General features: G+C 34.1%; 1 protein-coding gene across 2 annotated transcripts in view; it reads left to right on the top strand.

The window, feature by feature from the left end:
• The window catches only part of CCDC88A (coiled-coil domain containing 88A), a 110,347-nt gene that overhangs the window by 54,572 nt on the left and 39,303 nt on the right, over positions 1-16,472 (top strand). For both annotated transcript variants that reach the window (XM_028139897.2, XM_054728163.1), the window contains exons 10-15: positions 1,974-2,132; positions 3,808-3,954; positions 4,517-4,661; positions 9,335-9,519; positions 12,119-12,256; positions 13,870-14,940. In XM_028139897.2, the coding sequence (XP_027995698.2) occupies positions 1,974-2,132; positions 3,808-3,954; positions 4,517-4,661; positions 9,335-9,519; positions 12,119-12,256; positions 13,870-14,940 (1,845 nt within the window). The remainder of the gene's footprint in view (positions 1-1,973; positions 2,133-3,807; positions 3,955-4,516; positions 4,662-9,334; positions 9,520-12,118; positions 12,257-13,869; positions 14,941-16,472) is intronic.

The following is a 16,472-nucleotide window of genomic DNA, read 5'->3' as shown; positions in this document are numbered from 1 at the left end:
TGTTTTCTTTGCATCTTGAACCAAGATTTGTTTAAGAATTCACTTCTTTTAATCACTCCATAATGTTTTGTTTTCAATGGTATGAATTGAAGTAAAGCTAGACAATTTTCTTTCCCTTACCTCCCCTAACCTGCATTTTAACTTCAGGGAATAAATACTGCACTTGCAGGATCATAAACTGGGACCTTTCTATTCTCTTTGTTTTTTATTTTTTGACCTTTCAGATCTGTGAAATTGGACATGGTAATCTTTATTTCTAGATATGCTGTGGCTGCTCTTCCACGTCTTGGTAGCAGGGTTTTTTTGTATCAGTGTTACCTCCAAAACAGTGGTTCTCAATCTTTTTGGTCTCAAGACTTCCTTCCACTCTTAAAAATTAGTGATGATTATATCTACTGGTATTTACTATATTAGAAATAAAAGCTAAGAATTTAAAAAAAATATTTATTAATTCATTTTAAAAACAATATTCAACCCATTCCATCCTATATAATAAAAGCCTAATATATTAAGTGTCCAGTCGTCTGTTCAACCAATCAAAGCGTAATATGCTAATGATGTGCTAAGGCCACTCAACCGCTCACTATGATGTGCACTGACCACCAGGGGGCAGATGCTCCAACTGGTAGGTTAGCTTGCTGCTGGGGTCTGGCCGATCGGAACTGAGTGAGACAGGCCAGACACGCTCTGGAACCCTCCCTGGCTGGCCAACCTCCTGTGTCTCTCCCTAGCCCTGATCATGCATTAGTGGGGTCCCTCAGCCTGGCCTGCACCCTCTTGCAACCCAGGACCCCTTGGGATGTCGGAGAGCCGGTTTCGGCCCAATCCCGCAGGCCAGGCCGAGGGACCCCACTGGTGCAGGAATTTGTGCACCCAGCCTCTAGTGTTAAAGTTTAAAGTATAAAGTTTATATTTTAAGTAAATATTATTTTACAAAACAAAAACTAGAATGTCCTCTTACATTTTTGCAAATCTCTTTAATGCCTGCCTTAATTGAAGACTACTAGATTCTCGAATCTAATTCTGAATTTATTCAATTAAGATACTACATGCCATGTAGCTTCAGAAAACTCTACTGTGCCCTCATGAGAGAATGAGAGTGAAAAAGAGAAATAATGTATTAGGATTATTTTGAAAATAGTTTTGACCTCATGAACTCCCTGAAAGGGTTTCAGGAAACCACAGAAGTCCCTGTGTCACACTTTAATAACTAGTGTTCTAAAGGATTAAGGATTACGAGAAGGCTTTTTTGAATTTTAATATTTGTCTCAAATGGCATTAAGATACGCATTAAACATATGCACTAATCACTTTACTTGGAAGCATTAAAAAACCAGTAGGATTTTAGTATGTTACAGTATATCTGAATAGAGCCATTATTTCTCTAAAGTAACTAATGATCAACTTTAATAATACAGTTTGGCTCTTTTTTTGTGTTCCCTGTCCTGTATTTTAAAGTTAACTTTCTTTTAATCTTAAATTAATTGCAAATGGTTATGTTAGGTAAAAGTTAACTTATTTTAAAACATCCTGAATAATTTTTACATACCAAATTTTTTAGAGTGGAAAGGAGGTAAGGCGGGAGGGGTGGGGAAAGTGGGGACAGAAAGAAAGAGATAGAGAGAGACAGAGACAGACAGACATGGATGTGAAAAAGACACATCGAATGGTTGCCTCCCGCACACACCCCAACCGGGGCCAGAGATTGAGCCTACAACCCAGGTATGTGCCCTTGACTGGGAATTGAACCCAAGGCCCTTTGGTGCATAGGCCCAGGCTCTAACCACTTTGTCACACTGGCCAGGGCTATATCTCCCCATTTTAAAAAATAACTTAATGGAGGTATAATTTACATGCCACAAATTCACACTTCTAAAGTACATAATGTATTTATTTTTTAGTAGATTCATCAAGGTGTGCGGCCAAAGAAATAGAAAATAATATTTAAAATATTAATATTTATTTATGTTTAGAACATGAATTTGCTTTCGGATGCTCGCTCTGCAAGAATGTACCGAGATGAATTAGATGCACTTCGAGAGAAGGCAATCAGAGTTGATAAGCTTGAAAGTGAAGTCAGCAGATATAAAGAAAGGCTACATGATATTGAGTTTTATAAAGCAAGAGTTGAGGTATGTTGCATAATTTAAACCATTCACAATTTATTTCTTTAAAAAGTGTTATGATTTTCAAAATACAATGAAAATGCACTTAATAAATGAATGGAGTTGTTGAAATGTTTAGCAAACTATAAGTACATATAGATGTTTATTTTATGATAGATCCGCATATTGCTTAGAATTTTAAAAAGGGATATTTGGACATTATTAATTTTATTTAAGTCTTTGGGGCTCTTCTTTCATCCCTTTATTTAACATTATAGGTAGAGCAGATTTTTGGTCCTTCCCTCATAGTCAAAATAAAGTGTTTCTCTCTACTAATTTTAAACTTGTTCCTAAGAGTGAAAACAGACATATTGCTGACTCAACTCAGAATGCTAAATTAGGATCTACAAAGTCACTTGTGTGTGCACACCTGCTCATACACTCTCTCAACAAATCATATAAAAAAATTAGAAGAAACGTTTTTCCATACTTAATGATTATTGTACAGTGTTGCATGAAGTTGAGTTTGACATTGACAGCAAAAAATTGATAATCTTTGCATCTGCATCCTTTTTTCCTTTCTTAGTTAATTTCTTCATTGTCTGCAAACAGTGGAGATCTTGATCATGTTTATTATGGGGATAAGAAGGAAGGAGTATGCAAAAATTAAGGAGTGAAAACATTATAAGAAAACATAGAACATTTGAGCCTGAAAGTTATCAAAAATAGACCAAATAGACTATAAAGATAAGGTACATATTAATTCTTTGCCAAATTTTTAAACGAGTATATGGCACTGTTAAAGGATCCTTATAGATGCCACTGTTTTTATATACTTTCTCTTGAAGTTAGCTTATAAATTACAGGCATAAAGCTTAGCAAGATAGATTTGTGAGCATATGTCTTCAAAACAGATGTAGGGATTTAAAACATGTTCTCAAGATGCGTATGTAAAATATTTATTAATAGAGCCTTTATTTATGATTTATGTGAGTATTCAAAGTCTTGGAATTTTACTCAAAAACCCCAAACCCTTCACTTCTAAGTTACAGTTTAAGTGGAGAGAATTCTTCAAATCTATTTCAGCAAATAAATTAGTTCTAATTCTATGGAGATTTATATCTTAAATATCTGCAGGACTCTCTATACTTAGTTTATTTTCCTTGTGATTAAGGGATTTAAATGTACCCTGACAATTTTATGTGAAATTATAGTAGTATTACTCATTCTAAAAGAAGTACTGAGTGTTTTGTTTGCATAATAGCTTAATTTTTTTTGGGGGGGGAGGGGGGGACTAAAGCCAAGAAAATATCAACTGTATTTTTATTACTTAGTAGCTTTACTCTTGCACAGAACTGTTAATAAAGACAGATTAATGTCTTTTTTAAATAAGTTTTTATTGATTTTTTTTTAGAGGAAGGGAGAGGGAGAGAGAGATAGAAACATCGATGAGACAGAAACATCAATTGGCTGCCTCCTGCAGGCTCCCCATGGGGGGGTCAAGCCTAAAACCTTGGTATGTGCCTTGACTGGGAATAGAATTGGCAACCTCTTGTTCATAGGTCGATGCTCAACCACTTGAGCCACTCTGGCCAGACAGATTAATGCCTTATTTTGCAACCAAGAATTTTTATGTTTCAGACTTTGAAAAATTAACAGATATTAACATGTTTGTGATAAAGCCTATTTGAAATGTTTATAGGAATTAAAAGAAGACAATCAAGTTTTACTAGAAACAAAAACCATGTTGGAAGACCAATTAGAAGGAACTCGAGCTCGTTCTGATAAATTACATGAATTAGAAAAAGAGAATTTACAACTAAAGGCTAAACTACATGATATGGAAATGGTAAGTATTGTAAGGTGGATCAATTACATGACCACTAAGGAAGCATTCTAAGTCATCTGACTTCCCTATAATGACAAAGGATGGTAGTGTCCTAGATGCTTTAACAAAGAAGAGATGAGCTAAATAAATTCAGTGCTTACAATTTCGTATGGATGTGGAAGTAGTGGAAATTTCTGCTTTTTTTATAGAGGGGTGTTATTTGATTTTGCCTTGTATTTTAAAAATAAACTCTAAATAAGCTATTTTGTAAAATGCCTTTAAAATACAGAAATAAAACTATTTAGCATTGAGTCAGAATCTCTTGTTATATTACTAAGTTAATATATTGACTATGAATAAATGTTTTCCGTGTCCCCAAAGCTTACTTTAAAAGGATATCAAACACCTGGTCAGTATAATGACCAGTTGTGATTATAATAACTGGTTATTGCCTTTAAACTGTGAAAATTTTAAGCGACTCAAAATTTATCCTCATTATTTAGTTTAAGTAATAAAATATGAGCTTGAGATTGTACTGTTTCTTAGCTTTCTTTTCTCTCCCTACTCCCTGCCAACAAAAAAGGAACGCGATATGGATAGAAAAAAGATTGAAGAATTAATGGAAGAAAATATGACTTTGGAAATGGCACAGAAACAAAGTATGGATGAATCATTACATCTTGGCTGGGAATTAGAACAAATATCCAGAACTAGTGAACTTTCTGAAGGTATTCCCAATATTGTTTTACTTAAATGGATTGGTGAATAAATAAAGTTGAATTTATGCTTACATTTCTGGATATTTCATTGCAGTTATTTTCCCTAGCTGGAGATGTCTCAGCAGGCCAACTGCCCCTAGCTATGATTTCACAGAGCAATATGTTATTTTCACATTGCTGGGTCTGATTATCTTTGCATGTCTTACAACGAAACTTTTTTTTGAGTGCAATCACAGATTTGATCAGTTGTTTAGGCATTATTTTATGTTAGTATCATAAGAAACTAGAATAGCAATTTATTTTGAGAAGTATAGCCATCTACTAAATAGAACAGAAAAGTCATATTAACTCGTCAGCTATATTTTTACTATATTCAAACCTAAATAGGAAGTCAAAATTAGTGGAAAGAGTTTTAGGTGAATATGTATCCAGAATTAAGGATCTCCATGGCTATGTTCATCAGTATATGAGAATTATTATCTCCATTTTAAGATTATACCTACCAACTAGTCTAGCCCCAGTTATACCCCAGAGTTAATGAAAGACACCCCCTGCCTCCAGATAAATTTTTAACTCTTGACTCTTTTTTATTAAGCTCCACTATTGACTTGTCTTCTGTCTTAAAACTGGGCATATACTATACAATAAAGTTGTTTGGGTTATAGCTGTGATTATGCTAATACTGATATACTTTCTTGAAATTACACTCAGGTCCCATTTATTTGAATTAGACAGGTTCCATAACTCCTCACTTACCCAATATTAGATTCTTCCACCTGCTTTCCTTCCTTCAGCAGGTATTTATTAAGCACCTACCATGTGTAAAATACTATACCAGGCCCTGAGGATATAGTGGTGGTGTAGTAGACGTAAAGTCTGAAGACGGTTTATAGTCTGGCTCTTGCAGAATAATTACTTCTACACATGTCTCATATTTGTTACCATTAGACTTTTTCTAGTTTTACACTTGAGAACCTAATTGCAAATTCTAGGACTGTAGGTAAATTCCCCACATAGTAAGTGATGATATTTATCCAGTGGGTTTGCTAAGATGTAACTTAAAATATTTATGGAACTTCTTTTATTGTATTCCTTGTGAATTGAGTTACAAAGAAAGCAATTCAGATTTAGATGTTTTCTACTTGAAAGTAGTTAAAATTACACTGTTAAGAGTTCCATCTGTTAAGTGAGGACAATAATAGTAAGTACCTTGAAGGGTTGTTCTGAGGATTGAATTTCTTAATACTTAAAAAAAAATGTGCCGGGTATATAGTAAGCATTTGAATGTTAATCATTATGATGATGATCATTATATCAGTAGTTTTGCAGTTGTTCTTAGCTGGGGTTACATACCTGAATATTTGTTTTAATGTGGTGTCATTTTTGTTTGTTTGTTTTTTAAATGTACAAGGGCTTTTCTTCCTAGAAAATTTGTAGAATATGTAAAAATATAAAGGAGGAAATCAAAGTCACTAATGATTTCTTAAATCATTTTCACATTTGAAAAAACTTTCTTCTAAATTTTTGTATACAGACATAGGATTTTAGACATCAGGTTAATGTGTATGCACAATTCGGATTCCTTTTTGTACCTAAGACTATAATGCAGGCATCATTTAATATTGTTAAAAATGTGTTGTAAGCATTCATTTTAATTCTCATAGTCTGACTTGAAGCTTCTTTGAAGTACATTCATAGTATTCATGGTATTCAAAGTATTATTGAGGTATATCATGTATTTTAGCCTAATTTTTTAAAATTTAAATTATTTATTGTTTAAAGCAGTACATGAGTCTCCTTTTTCCCCCATTGACCTCTCCCCGGCCGCCCCCACCCCCCAGCATATGCCCTCACCCCCCTACTATCTGTGTCCATTGGTTATGCTTATATGCATGCATACAAGTCCTTTGGTTGATCTCTTACCCCCTCACCCCCTTCCTTCCCTCATAGGTTGGACAGTCTGTTCGATGCTTCTATGACTCTGGTTTTATTTTTGTTCATCAGTTTATGTTGTTCATTATATTCCACAAATGAGTGAGATCATGTGATATTTATCTTTCTCCGACTGGCTTATTTCACTTAGCATAATGCTCTCCAGGTCCATCCATGCTGTTGCAAATGGTAAGAATTCCTTCTTTTTTACAGCAGCGTAGTATTCCATCGTGTAGATGTACCACAGTTTTCTAATCCACTCATCTGCTGATGGGCACTTGGACTGTTTCCAAATCTTAGCTATTGTAAATTGTGCTGCTATGAACATAGGGGTGCATATATCCTTTCTGATTAGTGTTTCTGTTTTCTTGGGATATATTCCTAGAAGTAGGATCACTGGGTCAAATGGGAGTTCCATTTTTAATTTTTTGAGGAAATGCCATACTGTTTCCCACAATGGCTGCACCAGTCTGCATTCCCACCAGCAGTGCAAGAGGGTTCCTTTTCTCCACATCCTCACCAGCACTTGTCCTTTGTTGATTTGTTGATGATAGCCATTCTGATAGGTGTGAGATGGTACCTCATTGTTTTGATTTGCATCTCTCGGATGATTAGTGACTTTGAGCATGTTTTCATATATCTCTCGACCTTCTGTATGTCCTCTTTCGAAAAGTGTCTATTTAGGTCCTTTGCCCATTTTTTTGATTGGGTTGTTTATCTTCCTTTTGTTAAGTTGTATGAGTTCCCTATAAATTTTAGAGATTAAACCCTTTTCGGAGATAACATTGGCAAATATGTTCTCCCAAGCAGTGGGCTTGTTGTTTTGTTGATGGCTTCTTTCGCTGTGCAGAAGCTTTTTATTTTGATGTAGTTCCATTTGTTTATTTCCTCCTTAGTTTTATTTTTGTTCATCAGTTTATGTTGTTCATTATATTCCACAAATGAGTGAGATCATGTGATATTTATCTTTCTTAGCATAATGCTCTCCAGGTCCATCCATGCTGTTGCAAATCCTAGGAGTTGGATTGGTAAAGATATTGCTACAACAAATGCCTGCTATTTTGCTGCCTATGGCTTCTTCTAGGATTTTTATGGTTTCCCGTTTTATGTTTAAGTCCTTTATCCATTTTGAGTTTGTTTTTGTGTATGGTGTAAGTTGGTGGTCTAGTTTCATTTTTTTTTTTGCATGTATCTGTCCAATTTCCCCAACACCATTTATTGAAGAGACTGTCTTGACTCCATTGTATGTTCATGCCTCCTTTGTCAAATAGTAATTGAGCATAATGGCTTGGGTCGATCTCTGGGTTCTCTCTTCTGTTCCATTTGTCTCTATGTCTGTTCTTGTGCCAGTACCAGGCAGTTGTGAGAACAGTGGCTGTGACCTAGCCTAATCTTGTTAATTTGAAATGCATAACTACAAGTCATTAACTAGAGTTTTACTAGAGAAGACGTGGACAACTTTGGAATTTAAAAAGTCAATGACTATCTAGTATACCAGCTTTTAATAAAAGATTAACAATATGTGACTGGAAATAAGAATTCTTTACTTAAAATCTGGGGGACGCCCTAGCTAGTTTGGCTCAGTGGATAAAGTGTCAGCCTGCAGACTGAAGGCTCCCAGGTTCGATTCTGGTCAAGAGCGTATGCCTGGTTACAGACTCGATTCCCAGTACAGGGAGTGCAGGAGGCAGCCAATCAATGATTCTCTCTCATCATTGATGTTTCTATCTTTCTCTCCCTCTCCCTTCCTCTCTGAATCAATAAAAATATAAATAAATAAAATATGGGGGATATTTTACCATACCTGATTTTGTAAAGAATGTATGCTAGTGAGGATGTGTGTGTGTGTGTGTGTGTGTGTGTGTGTGTGTGTGTGTGTGTATTTATTTGCTTTTCTATGATGGAGAATTTCAAACATACATAAAAGTTGGCAGACCTAGAAATGCCCTTCCATACTTCTACCCATTGCCCTTCCTAAAATTTAGGATTTCAAAATAAATTCTAGGCATTATATTTCATTTGTAAATCCTAATATTTTTATATCATCAAAATATTCAATGTGTCTGCTATAAGATTATTAAAACATAATTCTTTGTGGCTTCCTGGAGAGCATCATTTACAGAATTAGAAACTGAGTTTTCTTATTTTAAAACATGTAATGCTGTAATCTACTTAGAAAGATGATTTTCCTTGACAAAATGGAGTAGATGTTGCTCTTTACACTTAGTGTAATAGGGATTCTTTAGAGAAAGGCTTTTTCAAGGTGACGAATGTATACTGTCTTGCCTTTTTCAGAATCAGATAAGGATTTTCTCCCCTTAAACTGTCTTTCTTTAATTTTTTTGAAAGTGTGGCATGGGATATGCTTTATACTTCTTGTTTGAACCACACATGACTATAGATACACAGGACCATAACTATTTGTACACGTAACCTAAGACTCATTGAAGTTAAAGTGGCTTGATTTTATCAGGTCATTAATTTCTCATGGCACTAGAACTGGAACTCTAGTCTCTTTGGTCTAAATTTTGTACCCCCTCCCCCCCCCCAGAGGAATGCTTAAGGATGCATTAAAATTTAGGATTTACCTGACTTTTATCTATCTGTTTTTATCATTGTGTCTATCTTGTATAACTTTATAAATTTTTTACATAGTTAAGGACCAAGTGATGTACTGCATATACACTCAACATTTTAAATAGTAAAGAGTAAATATAGGTTTACCAATGACTTATTTTTCAATATTATAGCACCACAGAAATCTTTGGGCCATGAGGTGAGTGAGTTAACATCAAGTAGGTTACTGAAGTTGGAGATGGAAAACCAGAGTTTGACAAAAACTGTAGAAGAGCTTCGAAGTACTGTGGATTCTGCAGAAGGAAACACTTCCAAAATCCTGAAAATTGAAAAAGAAAATCAAATACTAAGTAAAAAGGTAAATAAAAATGAATGTTTGATCTTAAAATAATGTATGTAAAAATATAAATAAATAGCATTGTAGTAAAACATTTTCCAGTTTTTAATGTGTCCTCAATTTTTATTTTAACTTATTATGAAATTTTTAACATTTATAAATGTAAAGTAAATGAACTATACTCGTTTTTTTAATGTGTTTTACTGTAGGCCTAATCAGGTTCAAATTGAGTTTTTAGTAAGTATTCATAAGGATTATGTCAGTCAGGAGGCACATGTCTGGTTGTCTGTCTTTTTGTGATATTGTCATGGAAAATCGTTTGCTTGGATCCCTTATTCAGAGATTGCAAAATCCTGATTTTCTAATTATATCATCCCTTCCTAATGTGGTAGATAGGGTATTCCTATAAAGGAAAATTTTGTTTTAAAAGCTACTAGTTTAAAGAAAACACTATTGGTTATTCTGAGGAATAGCCTATGGGAAAAGCAGGATGAATGTTTGACCCTATCCTTTATTTTAGGTTTCCTAATGAGTTGGTTTTCTCATATCCTCTTGAGATAATAGAGTGAGTTTGTTGTTTTAGTGTCATTATTAACTTGTGGATTTAAGAATATTTAAAGTGTTTCAATCCACTGCATTTATTTTTCTTCCTGTCCCAATGAAGCTGCTTCCTGAATCCTTATGACACAACCTTAGCACTCCTCGGGAGCTGCCTTGCTTTCTGCCATGACAAAATGTTTTGGCACCTAGCCATGCCTAGTTTTTCCTTTGATATATTCTGGGTTTGTAGCCTTAGTTATGAAAATCGCCCTAACCCTTAGACCAGTGATTTTTGAACTATAGTATACATCAGAATCACCTGTAGGACTTGTTAAAACACAGATTGCTGAGTCTCTTGCCTAGAGTTTGTATTCTTGGTAGGTTTGGAGTGGGGTGCTAATAATTCTCATTTCTAAGAAGTTTCTTGGTGATGCTCATCCTGCTGTTTTGGAACCATGCTTTGAGGGACTGCTACCTTAGATAATGAGAAAGACTTCTTGATTTTCTTGCAAGACTTTTACTCTTTTTATTTTTATTTATTTATTTATTATTGATTTCAGAGAGAAAGGGAGAGGTAGAGAGAGAAACATCAATGATGAGAGAGAATCATTTATTGGCTGCCTCCTGCACGCCCCTTACTGGGCCCGAAACCTGGTCATGGGCCCTTGACCAAAATCAAACCCGGGACCCTTCAGTCCACAGGCTGAAGCCCTATCCATTGAGCCAAATCGACTAGAGCTAGACTTTTACTCTTTTAAAACATTTTTGTATCATCATTAGTTTATTAACCAAATAATCTTAGTAAGCATTTGACAGTCAATATAGTGTTAAAGTAAGAGTGGCCATTTAAAACTTGGATCACTTCTATTTTGGTTGTCATTATAATTGGATCTGTGAATTATAATTTGACTTTGAAATTAGCTTTGAAGGTCTAGTAAGTTCTTAGTGATTCTAGCAATTTTTGATAAATTCTTTGAATAAAAGATGTCTTTTGTAAACTAAATGTTTCACTTGAATTCCACTAATGTAAAACAACATACGAACTTAATTAAAAAACTGTTATCCATATATTTTAGTCATGATGGGAGAACCAGATTCGTTAGTTATTAATAACTAAAAGCTTCCAAAACATGTAAATGAATGTTGAACTGAGTTACTGGATAAGATTTGTGACTCGATTCTTTTGAGGCATTATTGGGAGATTATTTTCCATGTGTGGTTATCTTCCATTGATGTTAAAAAGAAAAATCCAACTTGCTTTATGTAGACTGTTAAAATTCCTAGAGTTTTTCACTATTGATAAAAATATGTAATATTAAATATTTTTATATAGCTAAATATTTTATATAGAATATTTTATATAGCTAAATCTTTATTTTTTTAAATTACCTGGTTTGATGAATATGTTCTATAATAATGGGAAAATCAGTTAATAGCATATTTTGAACTTAAAAATTTTTAATACTTATTATACTTATTAACCACATACTTTATTGTATCTTCAAAATGTACAAATGAAAATAAACTTAAATCCAAAATATAAATAATTGTTGGAGTTTTGTTCAGACTGTTGTTGTCTAGTATTCTCCTTTTTCCTCATTTTCTTTTTATTTTAAACCAAGTCCCTTCTTGTTTCTTCATTAAACTTATACCACTATTTCTCATCTTTTCCTTCATGCTTTTTATATTCTCCTCATACTTCTTCTACACCAAAATTCCTTGACTATAAAATTTTACTTTGCAATTTCACTTGAGCCAAGAAAGCCTTTCAGTAAGGCTTGTACAGTCTTCACATAGCACATAATTATCATATGTTCACTTGGATTGTCTGTGTTTACAAGTAGATATTTACCTTCAAAGATGCAGAGGATAAGAAACATAGTCTTGTCTGCATATTTTATATAGCTGCTAAAATTAGCATGGTATATTACTTGAATTTCTCTACTAAATTCTTAAATTTCACCATTTGGGTATTAAAACTGTATTTTATCTTTTAATTCAATGGTTATCTTTTGTTTTGATATGTTCCACTGTTTTAAAATACTTAATGATATATTGTCTTGTGACTTATTTTCTCCAGGTTGAAATTCTTGAAAATGAGATTATTCAAGAAAAGCAAAGTCTTCAGAATTGTCAGAATTTAAGCAAGGATCTAATGAAGGAGAAGGCTCAACTTGAAAAAACGATTGAAACGCTTAGAGAAAATTCAGAGAAACAGGTTCATAAATTTCTTATTAAGCGTTGTATTTTAAAGTTTATTAACAGAAGTTAGTTTATGCAAATAAAATGTTCATATAATATTAAAGGGAAATATTTTAGAATTTTTTTCAATTTTAAAGTAACTGGTTTATCTCACTTTCTATGCCATGTATTTTAGGAAAGTTAAAGAGAAAGATTAGAATTTTTTAAATTGCCAGTATGATTAATAATTGTATAACATTTTGCAGTACATGTGCTTTCAAATATCTGTGGAAAAGGGCTGTGGAGTGGAGTTGGGAGAAATGGGAGTGGAGTTGGGAGAAATGTCGTCGTGCTCTGGCCCCACTAATAATGGGAGAAGTGGTGGTGGCAGCCGTCTTGGATACCGTCAAATTTATTTTCAAGTGTTTATTGATCATTCTCATGCTTGCGGAAACAGAACTGGATAGATTGACTTGCTATTTCAATATCTGTATTTATTTTTTATATGTAAAATGATTTGTTTTATATTATCTAGGTATAACCTTAGGCCACCTATAAAATTAGAGATTTTCTTAGAGCTACAGAACAAAAATTGTAGAGTTAAGTATGAATCTGTACCTTTTACCAGGTTCTCAGGAGCTTGCTCAAAACACTACATTTTGAGAACTATTATATTAAGCCATGACATGAATTGAATGGATTAGTTTTCAAATGTACCAGAGGATTTTGTTATTTTGATGTTTCCAAATTAGCATTCTTTTGGGGGTTGAATACACACACGTACACTCCCATATATATTCACACACATATATGATACAGCAAATATTTACTGAGGACCCTCTGTATATAGGCATTGAAAAATTTATTTGTGTCCGGCTGGTGTGGCTCAATGGTTGAGCATTAGCCTATTAAGCAGGAGGTCATAGTTTGATTCCTGGTCAGGGCACTTGATCGTTTTCGGACTCCATTCCCAGTAGGGGACGTGCAGGAGGCAGCTGATCAGTGATTCTCATCATTAAATGTTTCTCTCTCCTTCTCTGAAATCAATAAAAAATATATTTAAAAATTAAAAAACAATTTATTGGTGTAAGGTAAAAGCTTATATCCTCAAGGAGGTATGTATGTATGTTTCCCTGATACTCATATTTGAATTTGAAACATGCAATAAAGTAATCTGAAGATCATTTTTATTGATATTAAACACATCTCTCTTAACCATTCCTTTATATTACAAACTCCCTAAAGCCACAGACTTTAGTGATCTGGCAGTACATGTATACAGTGGTCTCTCGGTAAGTATTTGTCAGAATTAAAAGTAAGATAGACAATGCTAGCACCCTTTTATGTTACGAGTTCCCTGTTAGTTTTTTTAAAAGAAATAACTATAATTTAAAATATTTAGTTCTTGCCCTAGCTGGTTTGGCTAGAGTGTCGACCTGCAGACTAAAGGGTCCCAGGTTGCAGGCTGGATCCCCAGTGGGGAGCGTGCAGGAAGCAACCAATCAATGATTCTCTCTCATCATTGATGTTTCTTTCTCTCCCTCTTCCTTCCTCTCTGAAATTAATAAAAATATATTTAAAGAATAGTTTAAAATATTTAGTTCTTGTTCAATTAGGTTTTTAATTTTCTCCTTTCTTTTTTAAAATTAGATTAAAATATTGGAGCAGGAAAATGAACATCTGAATCAAACCGTGTCTTCCTTAAGGCAGCGCTCCCAGATAAGTGCTGAAGCAAGGGTGAAAGACATTGAAAAAGAAAATAAAATTCTCCATGAATCTATCAAAGAAACAAGTAGCAAGTTAAGCAAGATTGAATTTGAAAAAAGACAAATTAGGAAAGAATTGGAACATTATAAAGAAAAAGGAGAACGAGCAGAAGAACTTGAAAATGAGTTGCATCATCTTGAAAAAGAAAATGAATTGTTACAGAAAAAAATAACCAATTTAAAAATTACTTGTGAAAAAATTGAGGCCTTAGAACAAGAAAATTCAGAGCTAGAAAGAGAAAATAGGAAATTTAAAAAAAGATTGGATAGCTTTAAAAACCTTACTTTTCAGTTAGAATCCCTAGAGAAAGAGAATTCTCAACTTGATGAGGAAAACTTGGAATTGCGGAGAAACGTGGAGTCTTTGAAGTGTACAAGCATGAAAATGGCTCAGCTGCAACTAGAAAATAAAGAACTGGAAAGTGAAAAAGAGCAGCTTAAGAAGGGTTTAGAGCTTATGAAAGCATCATTCAAGAAATCAGAACGCTTAGAAGTTAGCTACCAGGGTTTAGATACAGAAAATCAAAGGCTACAGAAGGCTCTAGAGAACAGCAATAAAAAAATTCAGCAGTTAGAGAGTGAACTACAAGACTTAGAGATGGAAAATCAAACATTGCAAAAAAACCTAGAAGAGTTAAAAATATCCAGCAAAAGACTAGAACAGCTAGAAAAAGAAAATAAATCATTAGAGCAAGAGACTTCTCAACTGGAGAAGGATAAGAAACAGCTGGAGAAGGAAAACAAGAGACTCCGACAACAAGCAGAAATTAAAGATACCACATTAGAAGAAAATAATGTGAAAATTGGAAATTTGGAGAAAGAAAACAAAACTCTATTCAAAGAGATTGGTATTTATAAAGAATCTTGCATTCGTCTTAAAGAATTAGAGAAAGAAAATAAGGAACTTGTCAAAAGAGCAACTATTGATATAAAAACTTTGGTTACATTACGTGAGGTAAGTATAGTTACCTAAATTTAAGGCAAATACTTTTTACTAGAGGCCCGGTGCACAAATTTGTGCACGGGTGAGGTCCGCCGGGGGGAGGGGCTGTAGGTGGTTGGTGGGATGGCCCCACCCCCGATCGGGGTGGGGGGACTCATGGGGTCAGGGCTGGCAGGGGGGAGGGGCTGTGGGTAGTTGGCCGGCCACCTCCACCCCCTGATCGAACTCCCAGTCAAGGGGACAATTTGCATATTAGCCTTTTATTATATAGGATATTTTTAACTCAAGGCTTTAAGTTTTATTGGAACCCATTAGTAATTTGTATCATCTACTAGTATGGATGGCTTTAAAGTAGAAATTTAGAATTAGAACTAGAAAGTTTCCAACTTTCCTGCCTTTGTTAAACTAAGAAGTATATGTATATTATATTTTTAAGATCTTGTACTAATAGTTTCCATATGGTATCTGACTTATTACATTGTAATTTTATTTCAAAATAATATTACAATTTGTGATCAAGACTCTTGACTGAATGCTAAGTATAATGGGATCCATGATAGCCACTATGTATTGAATGCAAACTGTGTGCCAAGTACTAGACTAAGGACCTTGTAAGACATACATACATACACACACACACACACACACACACAATTTTATGATCAATTCTTTATAGGTATTATCTTCATTAGATTAGAAAGCAGATTCAGAGATATTAAGTAATTTTTTGAGGATGACAGTTAATAAATGGCAGAGTTGGATTACTGGATTCAAATCCAGATCTTTCAGACTCCAAAGCCCCATGAATTTTGACCTCTAAGCTTAGAGAATACAAATCAGGTTGAACTTAAAGGTCAACATTGAACAATTGGTAGTTGCTCAGATTTGTGTGTTGAGAAGAAATTTGAAATTTATAGGAGTATACTGGTAACAGATCTTGTAAACGTGGTTGGTGTAGATCAGAAGATAACATGCTTGGCTTGTTTTTGCTTTTACTATGCTATACTATATATGATAACCCTTGAAGTTCAATTTAAAAGTATCTTAGCATTCTCGCAATAAGTCACATTGGGAAGTCTGGGTTTCTGCTAAAGAGATATTGAGAGTAGAGGGACCATTATGAGCCATTCATTTTTTTTCTTTTTGTTGTTCTATAGTCTCATAGACATGAGCAACAGGTTCCTTGTGCCTGCACTTCTCAGAATGCCCCTAGTTCTTCAGACCTGTATCCTCTTCCACAGGGAGAAGGGTGCTTGTGGAAAAAGGGTGTTGTATAGGAAGAAGCATGCATTAAGGTCCTAGCTTATAATTGAAAAATTAATGGATATGTCTTTTTCCCCACAGTTCTCAAATGTGAGGTGTGGATTCACAAGGAAAGAGTAGTTTCTCCATTTGGTTTTAAACATTAAAAAGATAAAAAGAAGTATTAGCCAAAAAAAAGATAAAACTATTCTGTTTGGACTATGTTATATTGTTTCATAACTACTTCTTAATGAGGGAGGGAAAGTCCATCCACATTTCTGTCTTTCCTGCCTCACATTATA

The sequence above is a fragment of the Eptesicus fuscus genome, chromosome 16, assembly GCF_027574615.1.
Source record: "Eptesicus fuscus isolate TK198812 chromosome 16, DD_ASM_mEF_20220401, whole genome shotgun sequence".
In the NCBI taxonomy this organism is placed as follows: Eukaryota; Metazoa; Chordata; class Mammalia; order Chiroptera; family Vespertilionidae; genus Eptesicus; species Eptesicus fuscus.
This window is presented reverse-complemented; position numbering and strand designations above follow the sequence as displayed.